The sequence below is a fragment of the Xenia sp. Carnegie-2017 genome, unplaced genomic scaffold, assembly GCF_021976095.1.
Source record: "Xenia sp. Carnegie-2017 unplaced genomic scaffold, XeniaSp_v1 HiC_scaffold_2, whole genome shotgun sequence".
NCBI lineage: Eukaryota > Metazoa > Cnidaria > Anthozoa > Malacalcyonacea > Xeniidae > Xenia > Xenia sp. Carnegie-2017.
The window spans coordinates 1,395,583-1,415,971 of record NW_025813482.1 but is presented as its reverse complement, the minus strand read 5'-3'; the positions used below and the strand labels follow the sequence as shown (position 1 = coordinate 1,415,971).

Here is a 20,389-nt window from a genome sequence, read left to right as displayed (position 1 = left end):
TATGTTACGACTTCTTAGGTTAAGTGACCCAGAAAACCTAGACCCAGAAAACCAGAAAGTATCGTGTTTTCGATTCACGAAATTAGTGTTTGGTCTCTGTCCCTCACAAGCAATTTTGGGTTTTATAATCCCACGGCACCTAAACTCCTACAAGAATGTTTATCACAAATTAATTAAGTTGATCGAGGACTCCTTCTATGTTGAGGATATGATATCGGGTGCAGAAAATGCGACAGGTGCGTTCGGCGTTTATAAGGTTTCAAAGAGTATCTTGGAAGGAAATTTTAATTTACGCAAATGGAGCTCTAATTCGAAGGAGTTTATCGATCATACATCGGACAATGCTGATATAAAAACGAAGATGGAAGAGGAATGCAAATCGATCGTAGAAGAAGACCAAACATATACGAAAACGGCCGTGGAAATCGATAGTCGCGAGAAAGGGGATAACGTTGTGACTGTACTTGGAGTGAAATTGAATTGTGAATATGACGAACTATGCTTCGATTTGTGTAACGTAATTGATTACGCTAAAACACCTCCAGCGTGCCCTTCAAGGAGAAGCTTTTAAAAAATGGAATTCTTCGATGCATGAACTCTAATCGTTGAATGCTGTTAGAATTCATAGATGTTGCTTTGATGAACGTCTACGGCCGGTTGGGACACAATTACATGCCTTTAATGATGCCTCCGGCAAAGCGTATGCCACAGTAATATATGCAAGAACCACGCACGAGTTTTGGGAATGTTCAAGTTCGATTTAGTGTCTCCAAGACTCGAGTAGCACCCGTGAAAACGCAAAAAATACCTCGGCTTGAACTTCTTAGAGCAACAATTTTTGCACGTTTGGTAAGCACAGTGATGAAGTCGCTGCCAAGTAACAATTCAATTTATTATTGGGTCGATTCGATGACTGCATGTGCTTTGTTGGATTTAACATGACAAGGTCTAAAATCAGTATGTCGGTAACCGTATAAAGGAAATTAGGTGCTTAACCAACTGAGAAGACTGGCGATATTGTCCAGGATGTGAAAACCCGGCTGACCTACCATCGCGTGGGATATCTGGATCTCAGTTAGCATCGAGTCAATTATAGTAGAACGGTCCGCCGTTCCTGTTGTTACCGGAAGCGGAATGGCCTGTGTGCCCGACAACGACAAATATTGGTACTGAAGCTTCGGTGGAGCTTGTAAAATCCTCCAGGTGTGACGCATGCGCTTACAGCTACACATAACGATACAGACATTCAAATTGACATTTCGAAAGAGATTAATTGTGAACGCTTTAGCAGGCTGAACCGTTTATTACGAGTTACAGCGTACGTATTGAGATTTATTTGCATCTTGAAGAACAAAGTCACGAATCGAAGAACTGATGTAAAAAGAAATTACGAAAGCCGAAAAAATTTGGGAAATCCGTTCAGTTGTTGGCGTTTTTGAAGGAAATAACATTCATAAAGAGTAAGCAACACGTTACGCCACCGTTGCTCGTCGATCAATTTAGCTTATTTCTTGATGAGCAAGGCATCTTAAGATCTAAAATAAGGGTAAGCGAGGCAGCACTGCCATTTTTAACCAAGACTCCAGTAAAGTTACCGTCAAAGAATTGGTATACAGAATTAGTCATACGAGATACACACGAAAGAATCAAACATACTGGTATTCGAAATACGCTTGCAACAATTAGGGAACGATTTTGGATTAGCCGAGGGGAGAAGCAGTTAAGAAGTCGCTGCAACATTGTGCAGTGTGTCAAAAGGTCGAAGGATTTCTCTATCGTGTCCCAAATGAATCCGATTTACCTGATTACCGCGTGTCCGAAAATCTCCCATTTTCCCATACCGGATTAGATTTTGCAGGTCCTTTATATGTAAAGGCTTAAAATCTCGTTGAAGATTCAATTTCGAAAACTGCTTCTGACAAGGTCTGGGTGTTGCTATTGACATGTGCAATTACAAGGGCACTTCATTTAGATCTCATTCGAGGACTAGATGTTCGTAAGTCGAAGAGGTCTTCCAGCTACTTTCATTTCGGATAACACAAAAACATTTAACTGTGCGGCAAGAGAATTACAAAGAATAACAAGATAACAAGAGGTTCTTCGTTATTTAGCAGGCAATCATATTACTTGAGAATTCATTATTGACAGAGCTCCACGGTGGGGAGGTTTCTGAGAAAGAATGGTGAAAACAGTGAAGCTCAAAAGTCCATTGGAAGATCGGCAGTAACCTTTGATGAGTTGGTTACAATTTTGACAGAAATCGAATCCATAATCAATGTTCGACTCATCACATATGTGTACGATGACCAAGAATCGTTATCATACGCGCTATCGCCATCTCATTTAATTTATGACCGAATGATTACTACGATGCAAACTGCAGGCAATTTGAGATCGTTAGTACTAAGCACACACTTACTCGAAGAGCAAAACCTCAAAGAAATGTTCTTCAGCAGTTTAGCGAGCAATGGTGACAAGATTATTTGCTTAATCTTCGTGGGAACTCCTCCGTAAGAAGGAAGCCAAGCACTTTGATCAATCATGAGATCAAACAAGGAGATATGGTGCTATTAAAATCCGATTCTTCTGCTGGAAATTTTTGGCAGTTAGCAAGAATTGAAGAACTTATAGTCAGCTGGAATGTCGTTACTATCAACAGTCAGGGTAAACCATCTATATTAAGAAGTGTAATACAGCATTTAGTCCGATTGGAAATCTTAGCAAACGTTCGAGAAACTCAAAGTGAGACCATTGTCGAAGCGAGTATATGTTCACATCAAGCAGCTGTTGTTGCTGGATAATTACAGCGAAGAAAGAGCACAAAAACATTAACGGTGTAGTTTGATTCACCAGGATAATCAAACTAAACTAGGGGAGTGTTAAGAACAGTTTATTATTTCATTGTTTGGTTGTGCCACGTGAAACTTGCGTGGGACATATTAATGGGAAACGAGACAGGGGGGCGATGTAAAAATATAGAAGATAGTGTGGCCTAAGCTTAAGAACGAAAAGCAATACAAACGAATTTGACGAATAAAGTACGATTTAATTCACGATTTATTACACCTATTCTAAATTAGACTTGTAAACCTCAAGAGTTCATCAATGATGATATTCGCCTGTGTACCCGTAGAACCTACGAGAGAGAACCGTTTGATACTCCAGTTTCACCCTAAATTTGTTTGTTTTGGTTAATACTTCGGAATATGTTTGACTGTTTGAGATAATGTATTTAGATCCATGAGATGAGAAATAATGTAGAGACCCGTGTAGAGAAATATTTTCGAGGTTTTACTTTTTTCTTTATTTTTTGAGGTTTAGTCATTGTAATGTTTTTCTTTAAGCTGCTATGAATTACTTTTTAACTTCGAAAAATATTTGTGTCTCTACGCTTTTAAATCTCATACGGCTCGTGTCGACGTTTAAATACAACTTGTGGAGTAGCTAAAAAAATTGCGAGGATGAATCTCGCACAAATGAAAAAATAGATTAAATACAAAGAAAACTGAACTGTATTGACCACAGATCTGCCTTTTTGTGTTTTTACAGAGACTATAAGTTTCTTGTTACCCATTGACACTCGAAAATGGAAAAAATATTCACTTCTGTCTTCTAGCTCAACAAATATATGAACTGTGGAACACTTAACATTCGCGATAATAGAAACGTTCCGTAAATATTTCATCAACATTAGCTCACGTTTATCAATTGATCTACGGAGTTCCATAAAGAAACTCTTTAAAAAAAACTCATAACTTCCTGTTTTTAATTGCTCAATCAAATAATGTGCTATTTTTAAATCAGCCAGGCACAACAAAGCCTTGTGAATCACTCAGTAACTGCATGAATTAAGACATTGACTTTACCTTAGCTAATAAAAATGTTGCAATTTCTTAAAAGACATTTTCACAAAACTGAAAAGCTACAATTGCTAGAAATGCCTCTTATAGTTTAATTTTATGGTAAAATTAAAACCTTATTTTGCCATTGCAATCAAAATGGAGATGGTAAAAATGGAGAATAGGAAGACGAAAATCATAAAAAATTTTTATACCTAATTTCCTCATTGCCAGTCAAACCAAATAAGTTAAATTAAATACTTTACATACCTGATGTGAAAGTGTAAAGAAATAGCACAACGCCGATGACTCTGAAAACGATGAGAGATTTCATTGTAATAGTTGTTGATTTTATTGTTTTCGAAGTCAACTAACTTGTTCTTTGAAATGTAGTATTGATGTTTAATCAACAGACTTAAGAGTGACAGGTTACTTTTTGTTGTCAAATCTGTTGTCAGTGATTGGTTAAATATAAGTGTCTTACCGGAATAAATGACAACAATGTTGCCATTGCGGCTAGTTTTACCAAATTATATTATCATTTACTTTTATCAAATTATAATATAATTAGATTATATGGTAGCTTTTGCCGATTTTTGCTGCTAGTAGAAGTGCTATTGTTGAGGCTACATTGACACTCCTTGCTATTCTTGCTTTGACTCACAACAGCGCTACTGAAATGTTTTCATCAAAAATTTTGAGTTAATTTTTACCCATTTAGGATGTTCTCACAATCAAAATTTTGAAACTTTGTTTTTATGTATTCTGATAAATCGTAATTGATCCAACGATCCTCTTCAAACAGTTAACTTTTTCTTTCCTATGAAGTCATTCAGTATTTCCAATTTCCAGAAACAAAATACCCATCAACATGTTGTATCGAACATAGAAAGCATATTTCCTGGCGATGGCTTTAGAATGGAACAATCAAAACGTATTGTTTATACTACAGTGTGTAAAAAAAATATGACTCCAATAACATGCATATAACTTAAGTTAAGTTTTTATTACAGAACTTTATCTTACTGTACGTAGAATTCTTTTACAAATCAAATACAATACACGTTTACGCTAAAGAAAAAGTTGCCACAGTTAAACAATAAAAGGGGCTTTGTTCTACAATATGATTGCACACAACGATTCCAATATCTATTTCTTATAATAAATACCCAGAAAATACACGTGTTCAATGGAGCCTTTTCATGGTATCATTGCGTGCACACTGCACGCTTGACGAGTTGTTTGCCACCTGAAAACGCATTTCAATTTTTATTGAGGAAAAAATTAAAGTATTAAAAATGTTTGAATATATGAATAAAAATTTTGTCGTCAAAAGCCAAATTATTTTGAGCTATTGACATTGATTAAAGCAAATACTCGTGTATCTTTTCATAGGTACCCAGAATTTTAAATTTAATTGTTCTATTTTGTCGCTTTGCAAGGGATAATGTTGCAGTTATTTTTACACATTATAAAAACAACGCGTTTTGATTGGCTTGTTTCAAGAAAACGTCACTGCTGTGGCCTCAATTATACATGAGCTTGCAGATCGCTAAAAATTGTCAAAAACTATAAGGCTTATAGTTATAAAATTAAACCAATGATTGTTTTGAAATAAAACCGAAATATTACTACTAAAACTTAAATTTAAGTTTGTAAGATGTCCTGTCCTTTTTCGGATTATCTATTTTATCCAATGAAATTGTCGTGTAGTCAAAATAGCTGCCAATTTAGTAAAACTAACATAATAACAGGTCTATGAATGAACGTTATCCATTCCGTCACATTTCTCTGACAACTAATAATTATAAACTCTGTTTTTGCTAAACACTTCAATACTGTTTGTTAGCGTTAACTTTAGAAGTTTAGAGGTCATGGGTTCGAATCCCATTGAGTCACCTGAATTTTTCAGGTTCATGAGACAATTGCTTAAATTGTCCAGCAAAGTGCGAAGATCATATCTTCATTTAACTTTAGAACTGTTAGAGAATTGTCTTTTGTTCGGGTAGGAAACTCTTAACTAGGCAATCACTGGCAACAGATTTTACAACTATAAACAACCTGCTGCTCTTAAATTCACTGATTAAACATCAATGTCACATTTCAAAGAGCAAGTTAGATGTGTCTTTAAAAGCAGTCAAATCAATAACTAATACAATGAATTATATCGCTCTTTTTAGATTGATTTGTGTTTTACTATTTGCTCACACTTTCACATCAGGTATGAAAAGTATTTAATTTTATGTGTTTGGTTTGATTGGCAAAGACGAATTTAAGTATAATAACTTTTTGTGGTTTTCGTCTTCATTATTTTCCATTTTTACCATGTAGCTACATCAATGTAAACATTTTTGACAGAATAACTCGGCATAAATCGATACAACGAGTAAAGTAGCAGTTCGAAACTTTCCAAGTGCAATTTGGGAAACTTTATGCAATTAATAAAAATTGAATAAAGAGAACCATCAGAGGCATTTTTTGTGTATCAAGGAGACAAAAGAACATTTTAAGTAAATAACATTGATGGTTTTTGTTATGTCTGGAGAGTTTAAATACATCAAATATTTATTTAATGGTCAGGGCCGGATTAATCATATAGTAGAAGCAGCCTTACCACAAGCCCGCGGTTTTGTAATTAAAGCAGGCTCAAAATTCGCATATACTTTCACGCAAGAAGATTCTTCTTCGTTTTCATGATTTTTAACCATCATGGAGTGAAAGATTCTTATTCTGTATTTTTGTACCTTTTGCTTCACTCAATTTTAATTATAATTAGTTGAATTTATTTTGTGTGAGAGAATTGTTAAGATATAAACATCACGCGAAAAACATAATTAACTATGACACGTGTCAGATCAATTGACATTGAGAACTTGTTACTGTAATATCGTTGTTAGCTTATACGTAAGTTGTTATTTTGTTCCGCAATAAAAATCATAATATTTCATATATTATCCAAACGTTATTGCCGAATCTCAAATAATTTAACAGGTTATGGACCCAGGAGTGTTTAAGTTTCTGTTAATGACGGAAATACGGAAAGTATATGAGATATCGCGATTTCATGAGAATATATCTTACATAAGTGCGAAATATTGAATATGGCGACTTCGGGAAATGACGAAGCATTTACACGGATCGAAAAGTTCAATGGCCGAAACTTTCACATTTGGAAGTTTAAGATGCAGATGATACTTGAAGAGAAGGATCTCTGGCAAATAGTTATCGGCGATGAGGTAGAACCTAATGGTGAAGGAACTACCGATACTCAACGTCGACAATATCAAAGGCGGGAAAGGAAGGCATTTGCAACAATATGTTTGTCTATCGGCGATGAACAGCTATCTCTCGTTCGATCAGCGCGTACTGCAAAAGATGCTTGTGCGAAATTAGAAAGTCATTATGAAGTCAAATCTTTGGCCAATAAGTTATTCTTGCGAAAGAAATATTTCACTACAAGCATGGGTCCTGATGATCCATGACCGAACATCTCAGAAAGATGAAGGATATTGCAAGTCAATTAGAAGCATTGGGTGCGTCTGTTTTTGAGGAAGATCAAGGGCGACACTCCTTTGTAGTTTACATGATTCGTACAGTGGCTTAATAACAGCATTGGAATCTAGAGCAGATGACCTATCATTAGAATTCGTTACTGCAAGACTTCTTCATGAAGAACAGAAACGTAAAGAATCCTACGAAAGTAAGAACATTGGTGAGAAAGCACTACTATGTCAAAAGTCCAAAAACGACAAAGTAAAGAATACCAAATTCAAAAGAAAAGGTAAATGCCATAACTGCGGGTTACGAGAATGTCGCAAATTCATTGGGCTCGAGAATGTCGCAAACCCAAACAGAATCAGCAAAGTGACAATAGAAATAAAAGGGAAGAAGCATCCTACGGAGTCACAGTTCAGAATTCATCATGGTTTACAGATAACAAAGAATCTGCATGGTACATTGATTCAGGTGCATCATCTCATATGTCATATAATAAGGACATCATGGTTGATTTCATCCCATTCAAATCCCCTGAAAATGTAAAGCTAAGAGATGACAGAATAGTTCAAACACTGGGAAAAGGAAATGTACACATTGAGATTAAGTCTAAGAAGAAGTATGAACCAAGAAGATTGTTTGACGTTCTATATGTTCCAGATTTAGGAAAGAATCTCTTCTCAGTTAGTGCTACGACAAAAACGAGGATACTCAGTTGAATTTAATCAACATACTTGCTTGATACTTGATCAAAATGGAACTATATCTGGATCAGGAAGAATGGCGAATAACCTGTATGTTCTTGATGTTAAAGAAGAACAAGATGATTCGAAGCATGCGAATGTTTCTACAAGCGATACTAGCGAAGAAATATGGCATTAACGGTATGGCCATCTAAGCCTGAAGAATTTACGTCTACTTCGAGATCAAAAATTGGTTAAAGGTCTTAATTTTCAATCAGATGATCACTTTGAAGTTTGTGAAGAATGTGCACAAGGAAAGCAGGTACGAGCAACCTTTCCTCGAGAACCTGCAACGCGTGCTAAAGATGTACTTGATCTTGTCCATAGCGATGTTTGTGGACCGATGGAAGAAACAAGTCTTGGTGGAAATAAATATTTCATAACATTTATTGATGATAAATCAAGGTACACAACGGTCTACTTTATGAAGAGTAAGGATGAAGCTTTTGAGAAATTTAAAGAGTTTGAAGCAATGGTGACCAATCTCACTAATAAGAAAATTAAAGTACTTCGATCAGATAACGGTGGTGAGTACACTTGTCACATGTTTGAAAAATATCTAAAGGATAAGGGAATTCAGCATCAGTTTAGTGTTCCCAGAACGCCACAGCAGAACGGAGTTTCTGAAAGAATGAACAGAACCATTCAAGAAGTTGCACGATCTATGCTTAACAACGCAAAACTGCAAAAGAAATTCTGGACTGAAGCAGTTCATACTGCAGTCATCTTAAGAAATCGAAGTCCTACTGTATCCGTGAACGGAGTTACACTTTAGGAATGTTTACATTCTAAGAAACCTGATGTTTCACATCTGAGAATTTTTGGTTGCACAGCTTACATGCCTTTTCCTAAGAAAACAAGGAAGAAATAGGACTCCAAAACCAAGAAATGCACATTTGTTGGGTACAACCTCACAAGTAAAGGTTATCGACTCTACGACGCTTCAACAGGTAAAATTCACATATCAATGAAGAACATGAAGTCTATGAAGAAATGGAAGATAGTTCCAACAACAGTATGATAGATGAACAACAACAACCACGACGATCAGCACGAATACACAAATCTCCTGATAGACATGGTGTGGTGATCACAGGTAATTGGTGGCAGAACAATGTCGCTAGCATTGATTGAATCTAACGATGAACCACTCAACATTAATGAAGCTTTGATAGTCCAGATGCGAAATGGAAACAAGCAATGGACAATGAATATTTTCCCACATAAAACAATACGTGGACATTGGTTGACTTACCTAAAGATCGTAAAGCCATAGATTCTCGATGGATATTCAAAGTTTACAAAGCAACGGTTCAATTGAACGGCATAAAGAGGAAAGGATACTTACAAGAATATGGTTTGGATTATGAAGAAACATTTTCTCCAGTACAAAATATACATCAAGGTCTCTAAATTACTAATCAGTTAGATGGACGTACACCAAATGGATGTCGACGGCATTTCTGAACGGTGAACTTAAAGAGGAAATATACATGAAGCAACCTGAAGGATATGAGAAGGACAAGAACAGAAGGTCTGTCAGATACGTTCAATCTTCTGATCCGTGCCTACATTAAACGAAAGGGAGATAATATCATGCTTTTAGCGTTATACGTCGATGATTTGATTCTTGCAAGTAACAACAAGAAAATGCTAGAAGAGGAGAAAGGTATTTTAAAGAAACGCTTTGAAATGAAAGATCTAGGTGAAATTCATTTCTGTCTTGGCATTCAAATTCAACGAGACAGGGAAAAGAAACAAATGCGACTTCATCAATCAAAGTATTTGACGAATTTATTGAAGAGATTTGGAATGCAAGACTGCAAACCTGTTGCAACTCCTGTTGAGCTAGGAACCAAGTTGTTGAATAATGAAGGAGAGCCAATGAACATAACCAAATATCAAGCATTAATTGGTGCATTAACGTATGCAGTTACAGCGACAAGACCAGACCTGGCACAAGCACTTTCAACAGTTAATCAATTCTGTGCTAACCCTAGCCAAAACCATTGGAATGCTGCCAAACGTATTTTACGTTACATTAAAGGTACGATTAACTACGGCATTTGCTTTGATGGACATGAGGAATCTGAAAGACAAATTATTTGGATTTGTTGATGATGATTGGGGATGTGATCCAAATAATCGAAAATCACATTCAGGATACCCATTCATTATTTGTGGTGGATTGGTAAGTTGGGCAAGCAAAAAGCAAAGTATTGTAGCTCTCTCATCTACTGAAGCTGAGTATGTTGCAGCATCACAAGCATGTCAAGAAGCAATATGGTTAAGAGGATTACTACATGATTTAAACTTCACTCAAAAGAAACCAACTATCATAAAAGAAGATAATCAAGGAGCAATAAGTTTGTCGAAAAATCAGAAATACCATCCAAGAACGAAACACATTGACATAAAATATCATTTCATTCGCGACAAAGTACTGAAGAAAGAAATTGCACTTGAGTATTGTACGTCACAACAAATGGTTGCTGATATGTGGGCGAAACCATTAGGAAAAACTGTATTTCAACGAATGAGATAATATGGGAGTAACAAACATTTAAAGGAATAGAGATTAGTTTATATTTTTCAAAAGGGAGTGTTAAGATATAAACATAACGCGAAAAACATAATTATCTATGACACATGTCAGATCAAGTGACATTGAGAACTTGTTATTGTAAAATCGTTGTTAGCTTATACGTAAGTTGTTATTTTGTTCCGCAATAAAAATCATAATATTTCACATATTATCTGAACGTTATTGCCGAATCTCGAATAATTTAACAAGAATGACTCTTATAAAATGTCCATTTGTTTGTTTGAGAAGAAATTTGTATAAGTGTTTCAGTATAAATTACGTCAAATGTGGTTGATGCTTCCACATCCCTTTTTATGATGTTGCTTCTCTTTTAGCCATTATCACAAAGACAAAAAATAACGTGTTTTCACACTAAAACTACAAATTTCATGCAGTATTTTTTTGCATTTTCAAAGCCTTATCGACTGCTGATTTTGTTAACTTGTAACTTTTAAAAAAATTGTTAACCAGTTTGTTAAATTTTCGTCTCTTTTAGGCATGGAAAAATTAAGAAAATGGGATAGCGAAGAGTTCAAAGACAGTTGCATTGCTTTTCATAATTTTTTAAGAGTTGTTCATAACTCACCACCAATAAAATGGGACCATAATCTGGAGGAGAAAAGTAAAGCCTGGGCTGGCCAACTAACGATCCTTCAAGTAATATGGCAATACCACTTCATCACTACATTCTTTTAGAGGGAATATTTCCAACCCACATAGGGCTTTAGAATTTTTGAAGCTTGCATTTTAACCTCTCCCCTAGTCTGAACAACCTAGTAACACCACTGGAAGATATGCAATGAAAAAAATTCCAATTAAAATTAAGATAAACATTTTAGACGCTAGAGCATCCGCCAGCTGGCAAATATGGTTCGAATATATATAGTACCGGAACGATTAACGATATTGACTTGCTTTGCTTGGAGGCTGTCGCAGTATGGTATAAAGAAATAAGTGATTATGATTTTAGTAATCCAACATATTCAAAAGAAACAGGTTAGTCATAAGTAGATTATGTTCTTATAACTATATATATATATATTGGTAAGGAGAAGAAAATACACAAAAACTACAATTTCATCCCGACAAGCCTGTTTCGTGATTGCTCACTCTTCAGGGGATTTAATGAATAAAATACTTAAATGCTTAAATATATATACAAGATGATGACGGAAGCTAGTGTATTAATCAAGGTGTATAGTTTCAAGTTAGATGACGGAAGTTAGAGTATTAATTACGGTGTATGGTTACAAATTACATAGGAGTGTTTTGGATCTATGGCGACAAGAGGAAATAAGTTCGTTGCGTTTATTGAGGGATGATTTGGATGGTTGGTACAGGATGAAGAATTTTTCTTTAAGGCAAAGGTTGCATCTTTTACTGGTGCTGTTGTATGGTTTGCTGTGTGTAATGATGTTCCATGAGATGTCGTGGTCGATATTGCTGTCTTTAAGGGTCCAAATGTGCTTACTGAGCTCGGTCGAGTTTCGTAGTTTTTTGTGGCGGAAAGAGGCAGTGTGATTTCTATGTCTAGTCTTAAATTCGTTTTCTGTAAGTCCAATGTACGTCTCAGTTGTGTTATTGTCTTTGCGTTTTACAGTAGCTTGGTAAACAACGGATGACTGCAGGCAATTTCCGTTAAGTGGGCAGTTTTGTTTTGTCGGCAGTTGCATGTTTTGTAAGTGTCTTTTGTTCGCGGTGTTGTCGTTAGTTTTGTCTGATGTTCTCAGTATATGTTTGTTATGGTTGTTGATTATTTGTTCGATATTGTTCATGCAGCTGTAGCTGAGTTTGATGGTGTTACGGTTGAATATTTTCCTGAGTTTATGGTCTATGGGGAAGTGTTTGTCGATAATGAAAGGAATTTGTGGCCGATGTTCGTGTAGACGTTTTGCTGAATGGAGGGTTGTACCAAAGTATATTTTGTCGAAGTCTGTTTTTCCGTTAGCGTCTGAGTCGAATTTTAGTGTATCGGTATCCGTTTTCGTCGAGTGCTTTTGGTATGGTGCAGTTATTTGGTCAAATGCTTTGTCGGATGATAGTGAAGATAGACGTTTGTTGATGGCGTCGGGTATGTTCTTCGTTATGGTTGGTGGATGGTTGCTTTCGCTGTGGACGTATTGCAGAGAAGAGTTGGGTTTTGTGTAAGGGCGATATGAAAAATGATTGAAGGTGATGTCGAGGAAGTTGATGATTTTTGTTTGCTTCAATAGTTATGCGTAGTCCATTGTTGTTGAATATCCGGCATATTTCCTTTTTAATGTTCTCTGTTTCTCGTGGTGTGGTGTTTGAAATGGCAAGTCCGTCGTCTCGATAAAGTCCTATGTCTGTTGTGATGTTTTGTAGTTGAGAAAGGAGGTAGCTTCCTACGAGTTCGCATGTCTCAGCTCCGTCGAAGCTACCCATTGTGACGTCGAATGTAGAGTTATGTTTTTTTTGCCAGGGTTGTTTGTTGTGTATAAGGAATGAATTCTTAGCGTGTATAATGATGTTTTTTTCGGCGTTTGTGATGTTGTCGTAGGTTGAGGCGAAATCCAGTGCTTTGTTTAGTAGGTCTTGATTAATGGATGGATATCATAAATTATAAACTTCCTATATATATATATATATACATAGGAAGTTTTGTTTATTTGAATCTCCGTAAGTACAGTGCTCGATGCTTAAGAGCAGAGCGTAAATATTGATAAGAAGAAGAAAACACACAAAAACTACAATTTCATCCCGACAAGCCTGTTTCGTGATTTCTCACTCTTCTGGGGATAATAATAAATGAATACAAAAGCATGTGCTAGATTATATATACAAGAGGAAGTTAGGGTAAAAATTAAGATAGAATTACATAATATGTTGAGTATACGATTACAAATTGAATAAAAGTGCCTTGTGTCTATGGCGACAAGAGGAGATAAGTTCGTTACGTTTGTTGAGTGATGAGAGTTGTGGTTGGTAGGTGATAAAGAATTTTTCTTTCAGGCATAGGTTGCATCTTTTGTTGGGGCTGTTGTACGGTTTGCTGTGAGTAATGATGTTCCATGAGATATTGTGAGCGATGTTGTTGTCTTTTAGTGTCCATATGTGTTTGCTGAGTTCGGTGGAGTTCTTAGTTTTTTGTGGCGGAAAGAGGCAGTGTGGTTCCTGTGCCGAGTCTTAAATTCGTTTTCTGTAAGTCCGATGTAGGTCTCAGTTGTGTTATTGTCCAAACGTTTAACAGTTGCTTGGTAGATGACAGATGATTGTAGGCAGTTTCCGTTAAGTGGGCAGTTTTGTTTTTGTCGGCAGTTGCATGTTTTAGTTTGTGTATTTTTGTCATTAATGGTGTCATTAGTATTGTCAGGTTCTCTCAATATGCGTTTGTTATGGTTATTAATAATATGTATATATCATATATATATATATATAATCAGTGGTGTTGAGAAAAATCACAAAACTACAGATTCATCCCGACAAGCCTGTTTCGTGATTGCTCACTCTTCAGGGATTCAGAAATCACGAAACAGGCTTGTCGGGAAATCTGTAGTTTTGATTTTCTCAACACCTATATTACGCTCTGCTCTTGGGCATCGAGCACTGTTTTATACGGAAAATCATAAATTATAAACTTCCTATATATATAATCATATATTATGGATAATATTCCTGGATAAAAGAGCGCTCAATATTCTATATATTAAGAGAGCGTAAGATAAAATGAACTAAAATAAAATGGACAATTGTTTGCTGTCGCTACTCGGAGTTTCACGCCGTAGGGCGAGTTTTCACGCCGTAGAGTTGCCTGAAGATCGCCCTAATCATAATCATATATATATATATATATATATATATATGAGTCCTTTGGGGATTAAAAATCATACATTTTGCTACACGTATAGGATTATTTTATTTTTTTGTACAAAAGTTCGTAGTCTTTTTAAGTCTGAAAAAAACAAAAACTTCTGAAGCAAGCAACAGAAAATTGTATTTAATCACAGGAGAGGAAACAAACCATTAACTTTTTTTGTGTCGAACGTATCTTATTACGCTCGTGACAGCCATTGTATTTTCTTACCAATACTGAAAAAAGCTTAAAATGGCTATCCGTAATTGAATGTATAACACCAAAATGACTAGCAAAGTGGATCAACCGTTATAATCTTCATACTTCAGTGATAGACAAGCAGGGCTCACTTTCCCTTCGTTTTGATTAGCTTAAGTAGCTACAGCATTTTGATGAGTGGTATAGATGTAGAAATTAGGATGGAGGCGATAACTGGTTACACTACCTATATTAATACCAAACTATGCAAAATCTTATCCCAGAAATACGCAAAATCGTTCTGGAGGGACTCAATCTAGAGTTGAAAATTTTCCTGGTAGAGCACCTCTAGTCTAGAGCTTCAGATATGGCTTCGCTACTAATGTTGTTCCATATTTTGTAGTTGATAGATACTTCTAATAAAAAAAGAGTGCCTTCATGCAGGGACAAATATTTGTTCATATTCAGAAAGAGACCCGTGTTCTTCACCCTTTTAGATAAAATTTTGTTCTTCACCCTTTTAGATAAACTTTTAGGTAAAATTTTGAAAGGTCACATCAGAAATAAATACTCTATAAAATCATAAGAATAGCATTAAGCTAGATCTTTACATGTTCATTTAGAATCTTCGTAGAATGGTTGATACTAAAATTAGAGGTGTTGCAATGTCACTAATAACAAAATTGTACATCGAGGTTTGAGCGCTTATAGGATGAATTTTTAAAAATGTTTTACCGTCTACTTTACCAAATCATGTTTATTTCCCTGTTAATTCAAGGCTGCCAGAAAGGATTTGCAAAAAAGGATCCGTAAGAAGGCAATGAAAAAAAGGGAAGAGCATGCAGTGCGTTTTATCTGAAAGTACCAGAAACAATGTTTTGTAAACATTACAGTGAATAAAAACATATTATTACAATTTCAATCAATAACCAAACATCGATGTTTCTCAGCAAATAAACTTTACGCCATATTAAAGAAATTAAAAGTTTCCCAAATCACTGAATCTGTGATAAAGCTTTGTTCTTCGTAGAGCATTGAAGCACTTTTCATTTGCACCATTAGTGGAGGGTGTTGCAAGCAAACAAACTTACTAAATTACTTACTGAAACTTAATATCGTATCACACCTTTGAAAATAACTGCAATTTGACCTACGGTAATTTGGCCATGAATCCTTTTTGCATGGCAGTTAAGCAGATCTGTAACAATCATCAAATGAAATGACAAACAACATTTGAAACTTAGCTTCCTAAAGTATTCGCCTGAAAATCGTTGTAAAAAACCTTCAGCTGTGTTGCAATAAGCATGAAAAAAATCAAAGCCTTAAAAAAGCACAGAACATAGCTCATTGCGACGTCGTCGAACGATGCCAACCAGAAGTGTAGGCTGCGTGTATTAAGCCTGTTTATTCAGTCACTATATGGAAATTTTTCTATTATCAGTAACTGTAAAAACATAAGATTTCTAAAGGAAAGAATGATGACAATGTTCTTAAATGTAGATTAAAGCATTAAAAATTTCAGTCTGACTACGCTGCTCGGATTGTAGCTAACGTCTTCAACATGAGAACTTGCGAAAAATCTCAGAGTAGAATGAGGTCGAGCACTTGAAATAGATTATTCGGTAAGGGTTTTCTGTACCATCAGAAATCGTAGGCTCAGATTCTTCATTCAGGAGATCTTGCGACGTCAAAAAAGTAAAACTTAGTTACTTAGCTTGCTTAGATGATCACTGGGTTTCAAAATAAACAAATCTAAATCTAGACCTTTCACGGAAAACCAAATTTTGTCATCTGATCAACAACACCTAAAATTCTGGTTTTCATTTCCTTACCTTTACAGCTTTTTATGTCTTTGTGTCAAAAGGTAAAAAACACGGGCCTGCAGCCTGTGAGGTCCCAGTTCCCTTTAATTTCTTGAAAAGACATCACCAGCCAAGGATTTCTTCGTGTGTTATTTTTAGTGTGTTTTTTATGATGAATGAGCGTTACAGCTTATTAGTTAGTAGCTAAATTTAAACAATGTTAAAAGTTGAAAGTTTTTAATTTTAGAAAGCGATTACTTCAGAAAGTTAACGGAAGCTGTTCCTGCAGCCCTCTAACTATCATTAGTTTTTGCATAAAATTCAATTCAAGAGAATTATAGAAACACTATCGTGTATTGTGAATCGTATTTTTTGTGGTATCCAGGTCACTTTACACAGATGATATGGAGGGATTCAGAAAAACTTGGAATGGGTGAAGAGGGCCAAACAGGTCAAAATTTCTACGCTGTTGCAGAGTACGACCCACCTGGAAATGTAGATGGAGGGTATGAAGATAATGTCCAAATAGCACGTGAGTATGTAAATGGTGTTAATCAGAGGTTAAAGGGCAAAACGAACAATTTGCCTACTTGGTTTAAACATTTCAGAAAAAAATAACTGCATCCATTGTTTTTACTCAGCCTGTAAAAGAACAATTTCAAAGCTATTATTTCAATAAATTACCTCCACACAAATGGTATTAATTAGTCGAGACGAACCGCACAAGATTTAAATTTGTATATACATAAGTGTATTTTAGATTGTAGAATATCTCAATTTCTGAAAATGGTGTAAAGAAAAAAAGGCAAACTGAAAAATCAACAAAAAATGAAGAAAAATTTAACCTCAACGATATTTCTCTGCTAGAGTCTCTCAACTGTATTTCTGTACAAGGGGTATTAAAATAGTAGACTCTTGAAAAAAGTTCTCTAAAACAAGACCTGCTTTGAATAAGCTAAGATGTTTGGTTCTTGTAAGTACTTTAATCAGTTTAATGTTCTTTGGTATAGCTATCTAGCTACTAATGAAATTTTTGAAAATGCAAAAATTTTTATTTGTGAAAGAACCGTTGTTAAAATTCCTTCAAAACATACCTGCGCACAAAAGTAAACAAAAAAAAACAATGATAATTTTATCATCATGAATCAAAATATGGACGGTGTTGTTCAAGCTATCTTAGTTTCAAACAATTTGGTATAAGCACTAGCCAACGCGAGATAATTATAATATGAACTCTTTGCGCTTATGCATTTCACTTTCTACGTTTTGTTACAACATTTATACCTTTGTGAATTAGCTTGCTAAGTTCATATTTGTTCTTTCTGCAAATTTACGAAATGCCCAAACGCAAAAAAATCCAAGTTTTAATGTTCTTGCGTTTGACAGCTCTTGCCCCAAATTACTCAAAGTTTTCACAGCTTGTACAATTTGTCACAGTTTTCGCAGTCCATATTGTGATTAAATTGTTTTTCCGATTATTATTTTTTGTGTACAATGCCTGTTTTGAAGGACTTTTAACATGAATTTTCAAACATTTCATTACCAGATGTACTAGAGAACATTAAAGTAACTTACAAGAACTGAACATCGTTTGCTTACTCAACGCGCGTCTTGTTTTAGAGAACGTTTTCCATGCAAGAGTCTACTTTTTTAATACCCTTGTATATTTCATACATATACTTTTTTTTAGGCAAACAACCAACCTCGTGCATAAGTAAAATTGGAAAACATCATTATTTTGATATGTTAAAGGATGAGCTAAAGAAACACAAAATAAAAATCTTATTTGAGGAGAGTGACAAACCTTGCGTTATTCCCACAAAAAATCATACCAAAGTATCCACCCATACAAATAAGGGTGAAACAGGAGTACCAGGGGGCTCTCTCGTCGGTTCTACGGGTACAAAAGGTAGGCAAACATCATTATTAATGAAGTGCTGACTTTTGAGGTTTACAAGCTCAAATTAGAATAGACAAGTAAAAAAAATATGTTTATAAATTGCGAATGAAAGAATTCTATAAAAAGATTGACGCAGTTAAATAATTTTTTTATTCAGTGCAAATTACGATTATCTTAATTTGGCACTGTTTTGGAATTGTCATCTATTCTCCAGCAATAAGAATTTAGACTTTTTTATGTGTCAGTCAACTATCGTTATGATGGACACTCGCGGGAAATGGGTTTTAAATTGCTCTAATAATGTAAACAGGGCGTTGCCAGATATAAATTGTTACCGAAACACAAATGTCCAAATGTGCTACTTATCGATGTCTTGTGCCTTTTTGCCTCATAGATTATGTTATATACGGTCCTGGCAAATTTCTGTTTCAAAAATTTGCCTTTTCGTTTCAAAAGGCTCATTTGAAATTTAAAACGCAACAATATTTCTCATTAATACATGCAAAGATAATGCATTTATGTTTTTTTTGTTTGTTAGTTTAGTGAACAAAAGATGACTCTAAGCAACCGTCAAATAATAGTAGAGCGACAAAAATCTTTACTGGAGACAACAAATCCTTTAGCAGTCCTTTATAGCAAGATTTATTTAACACATATTTCATAGTAGTTTCAGTCAGAAACTCTTTTTAAATTTCATACGTTGAATTTTTAAAGATAAATTTTGATGAGTTTAGTTCCATCATATTATGTTTTGTTTTCTGTACATTTGGTACCCGAAAAGTTTGTCATCTGAAATGACCCTTAATAAAGTCTCCCATTACACAATTTTGTTATTCTCTTTAAACAACTCCTGATCTCCTTAAATTGTCATTGACTTTTTTTAATCATAATACTCGCATAATCGTTAGCAAAATTTTTTAAAAAATTTATCATGCCAACATTACAGCCGGCTTTTATGTCCAGTCTTTCCCTATTTTAAATAACTTGAAAGCATGTGCTATTTGGTGGTTTCCCTATAAATGTGTCAAAAATTTATGATCGTTATCAAAATTGATATTATTGTAGGAAAATAATAATATGCTAACTAAAATAGCTTGTTGTCCGTAATGCAGCTTGCCCGAAGGCAAGAGCTTATCGTATTTATTTCTTATTTGAGTTATTTCTTTATATCGTATTATTTCTTTAACTCATACGAGCTTTCTTTAACCGAGATGAACTGAATAACATAACTAACGATTTTATTTAAATTAATAATCAGATGTAAAGAGATTTAGCTAAATACTCATGATGCTATAAAATCATCTAAATCTCACTTTTGTTTATCCTTAATTTTATATTTTTTTTTATATTTTATATTTTTTTTATATTTTATATTTTTTTTATTTTTTTTATATTTTATATTTTTTTTTTTTTTTTTTATTTTAAGAAAGCCAAACAACAAACCCAAACGAAAATCTTATTCTGGTCGATACAGTAAGTGAGCCTGGTGTGCCATCAAATCAGAATCCTGAAGTTGTAATTGGTCAACCAAACCAATTCCCTCAGACAAACCCAAATCTTGTGTTCCTACCACATGTTCTTTCTTTCCCGCAAAACATACAACCTACTGAAGCCGCTAAGCCTGCGTTGGAAGTCGAATCTCGCCCTCTGGCATCCATAAACAGTAGTTCTGTCAACTCAATGACGTCTTTAAATGGTAGTTCCATCAACTGAACATCGTCGTATTTTTCCCAAATGATTCGAATATCGTCTACTGTATTTTTATAGCATTGAAATACGGAGAAGTGACAGTAGACTGAGTACTATGTTAGTATTTCAGATTTTTATAAACAAATTAATTGTAAAAATGTCTTTGGATCCAAAAATACGATAGCTGCTCCACAAATATGGGACCTTATTGCAGGAATTGAAAAGCTACCGCTATGGAGTTTTCAATTTTTTAGGAAAATTAGAATTAATTTTTAGGGAAAAAATTTCATCGATTGTTTTTCTTTTATAGAACGCAAAAACATAT

At 34.9% G+C, this 20,389-nt stretch overlaps 1 protein-coding gene and 1 long non-coding RNA gene across 2 annotated transcripts; one reads left to right on the top strand and one right to left on the bottom strand.

The window, feature by feature from the left end:
• Window positions 1-3,025: 3,025 nt before the first annotated feature.
• Window positions 3,026-4,221, bottom strand: LOC124439711. The gene is made up of 2 exons (XR_006946420.1): window positions 4,110-4,221; window positions 3,026-3,172 (listed from the first exon to the last, which is right to left on the bottom strand). It is a non-coding gene; the product is annotated as an uncharacterized LOC124439711 (long non-coding RNA).
• A 1,775-nt stretch (window positions 4,222-5,996) lies between these two features.
• On the top strand, window positions 5,997-20,389 carry LOC124439709 (scoloptoxin SSD552-like). Its single transcript, XM_046989990.1, has 6 exons — window positions 5,997-6,060; window positions 11,158-11,318; window positions 11,501-11,657; window positions 16,861-17,007; window positions 18,166-18,384; window positions 19,802-20,389. The coding sequence occupies exons 1-6, from the start codon at window positions 5,997-5,999 to the stop codon at window positions 20,086-20,088; spliced, it is 1,035 nt and encodes a 344-aa protein (XP_046845946.1). The 3' UTR covers window positions 20,089-20,389.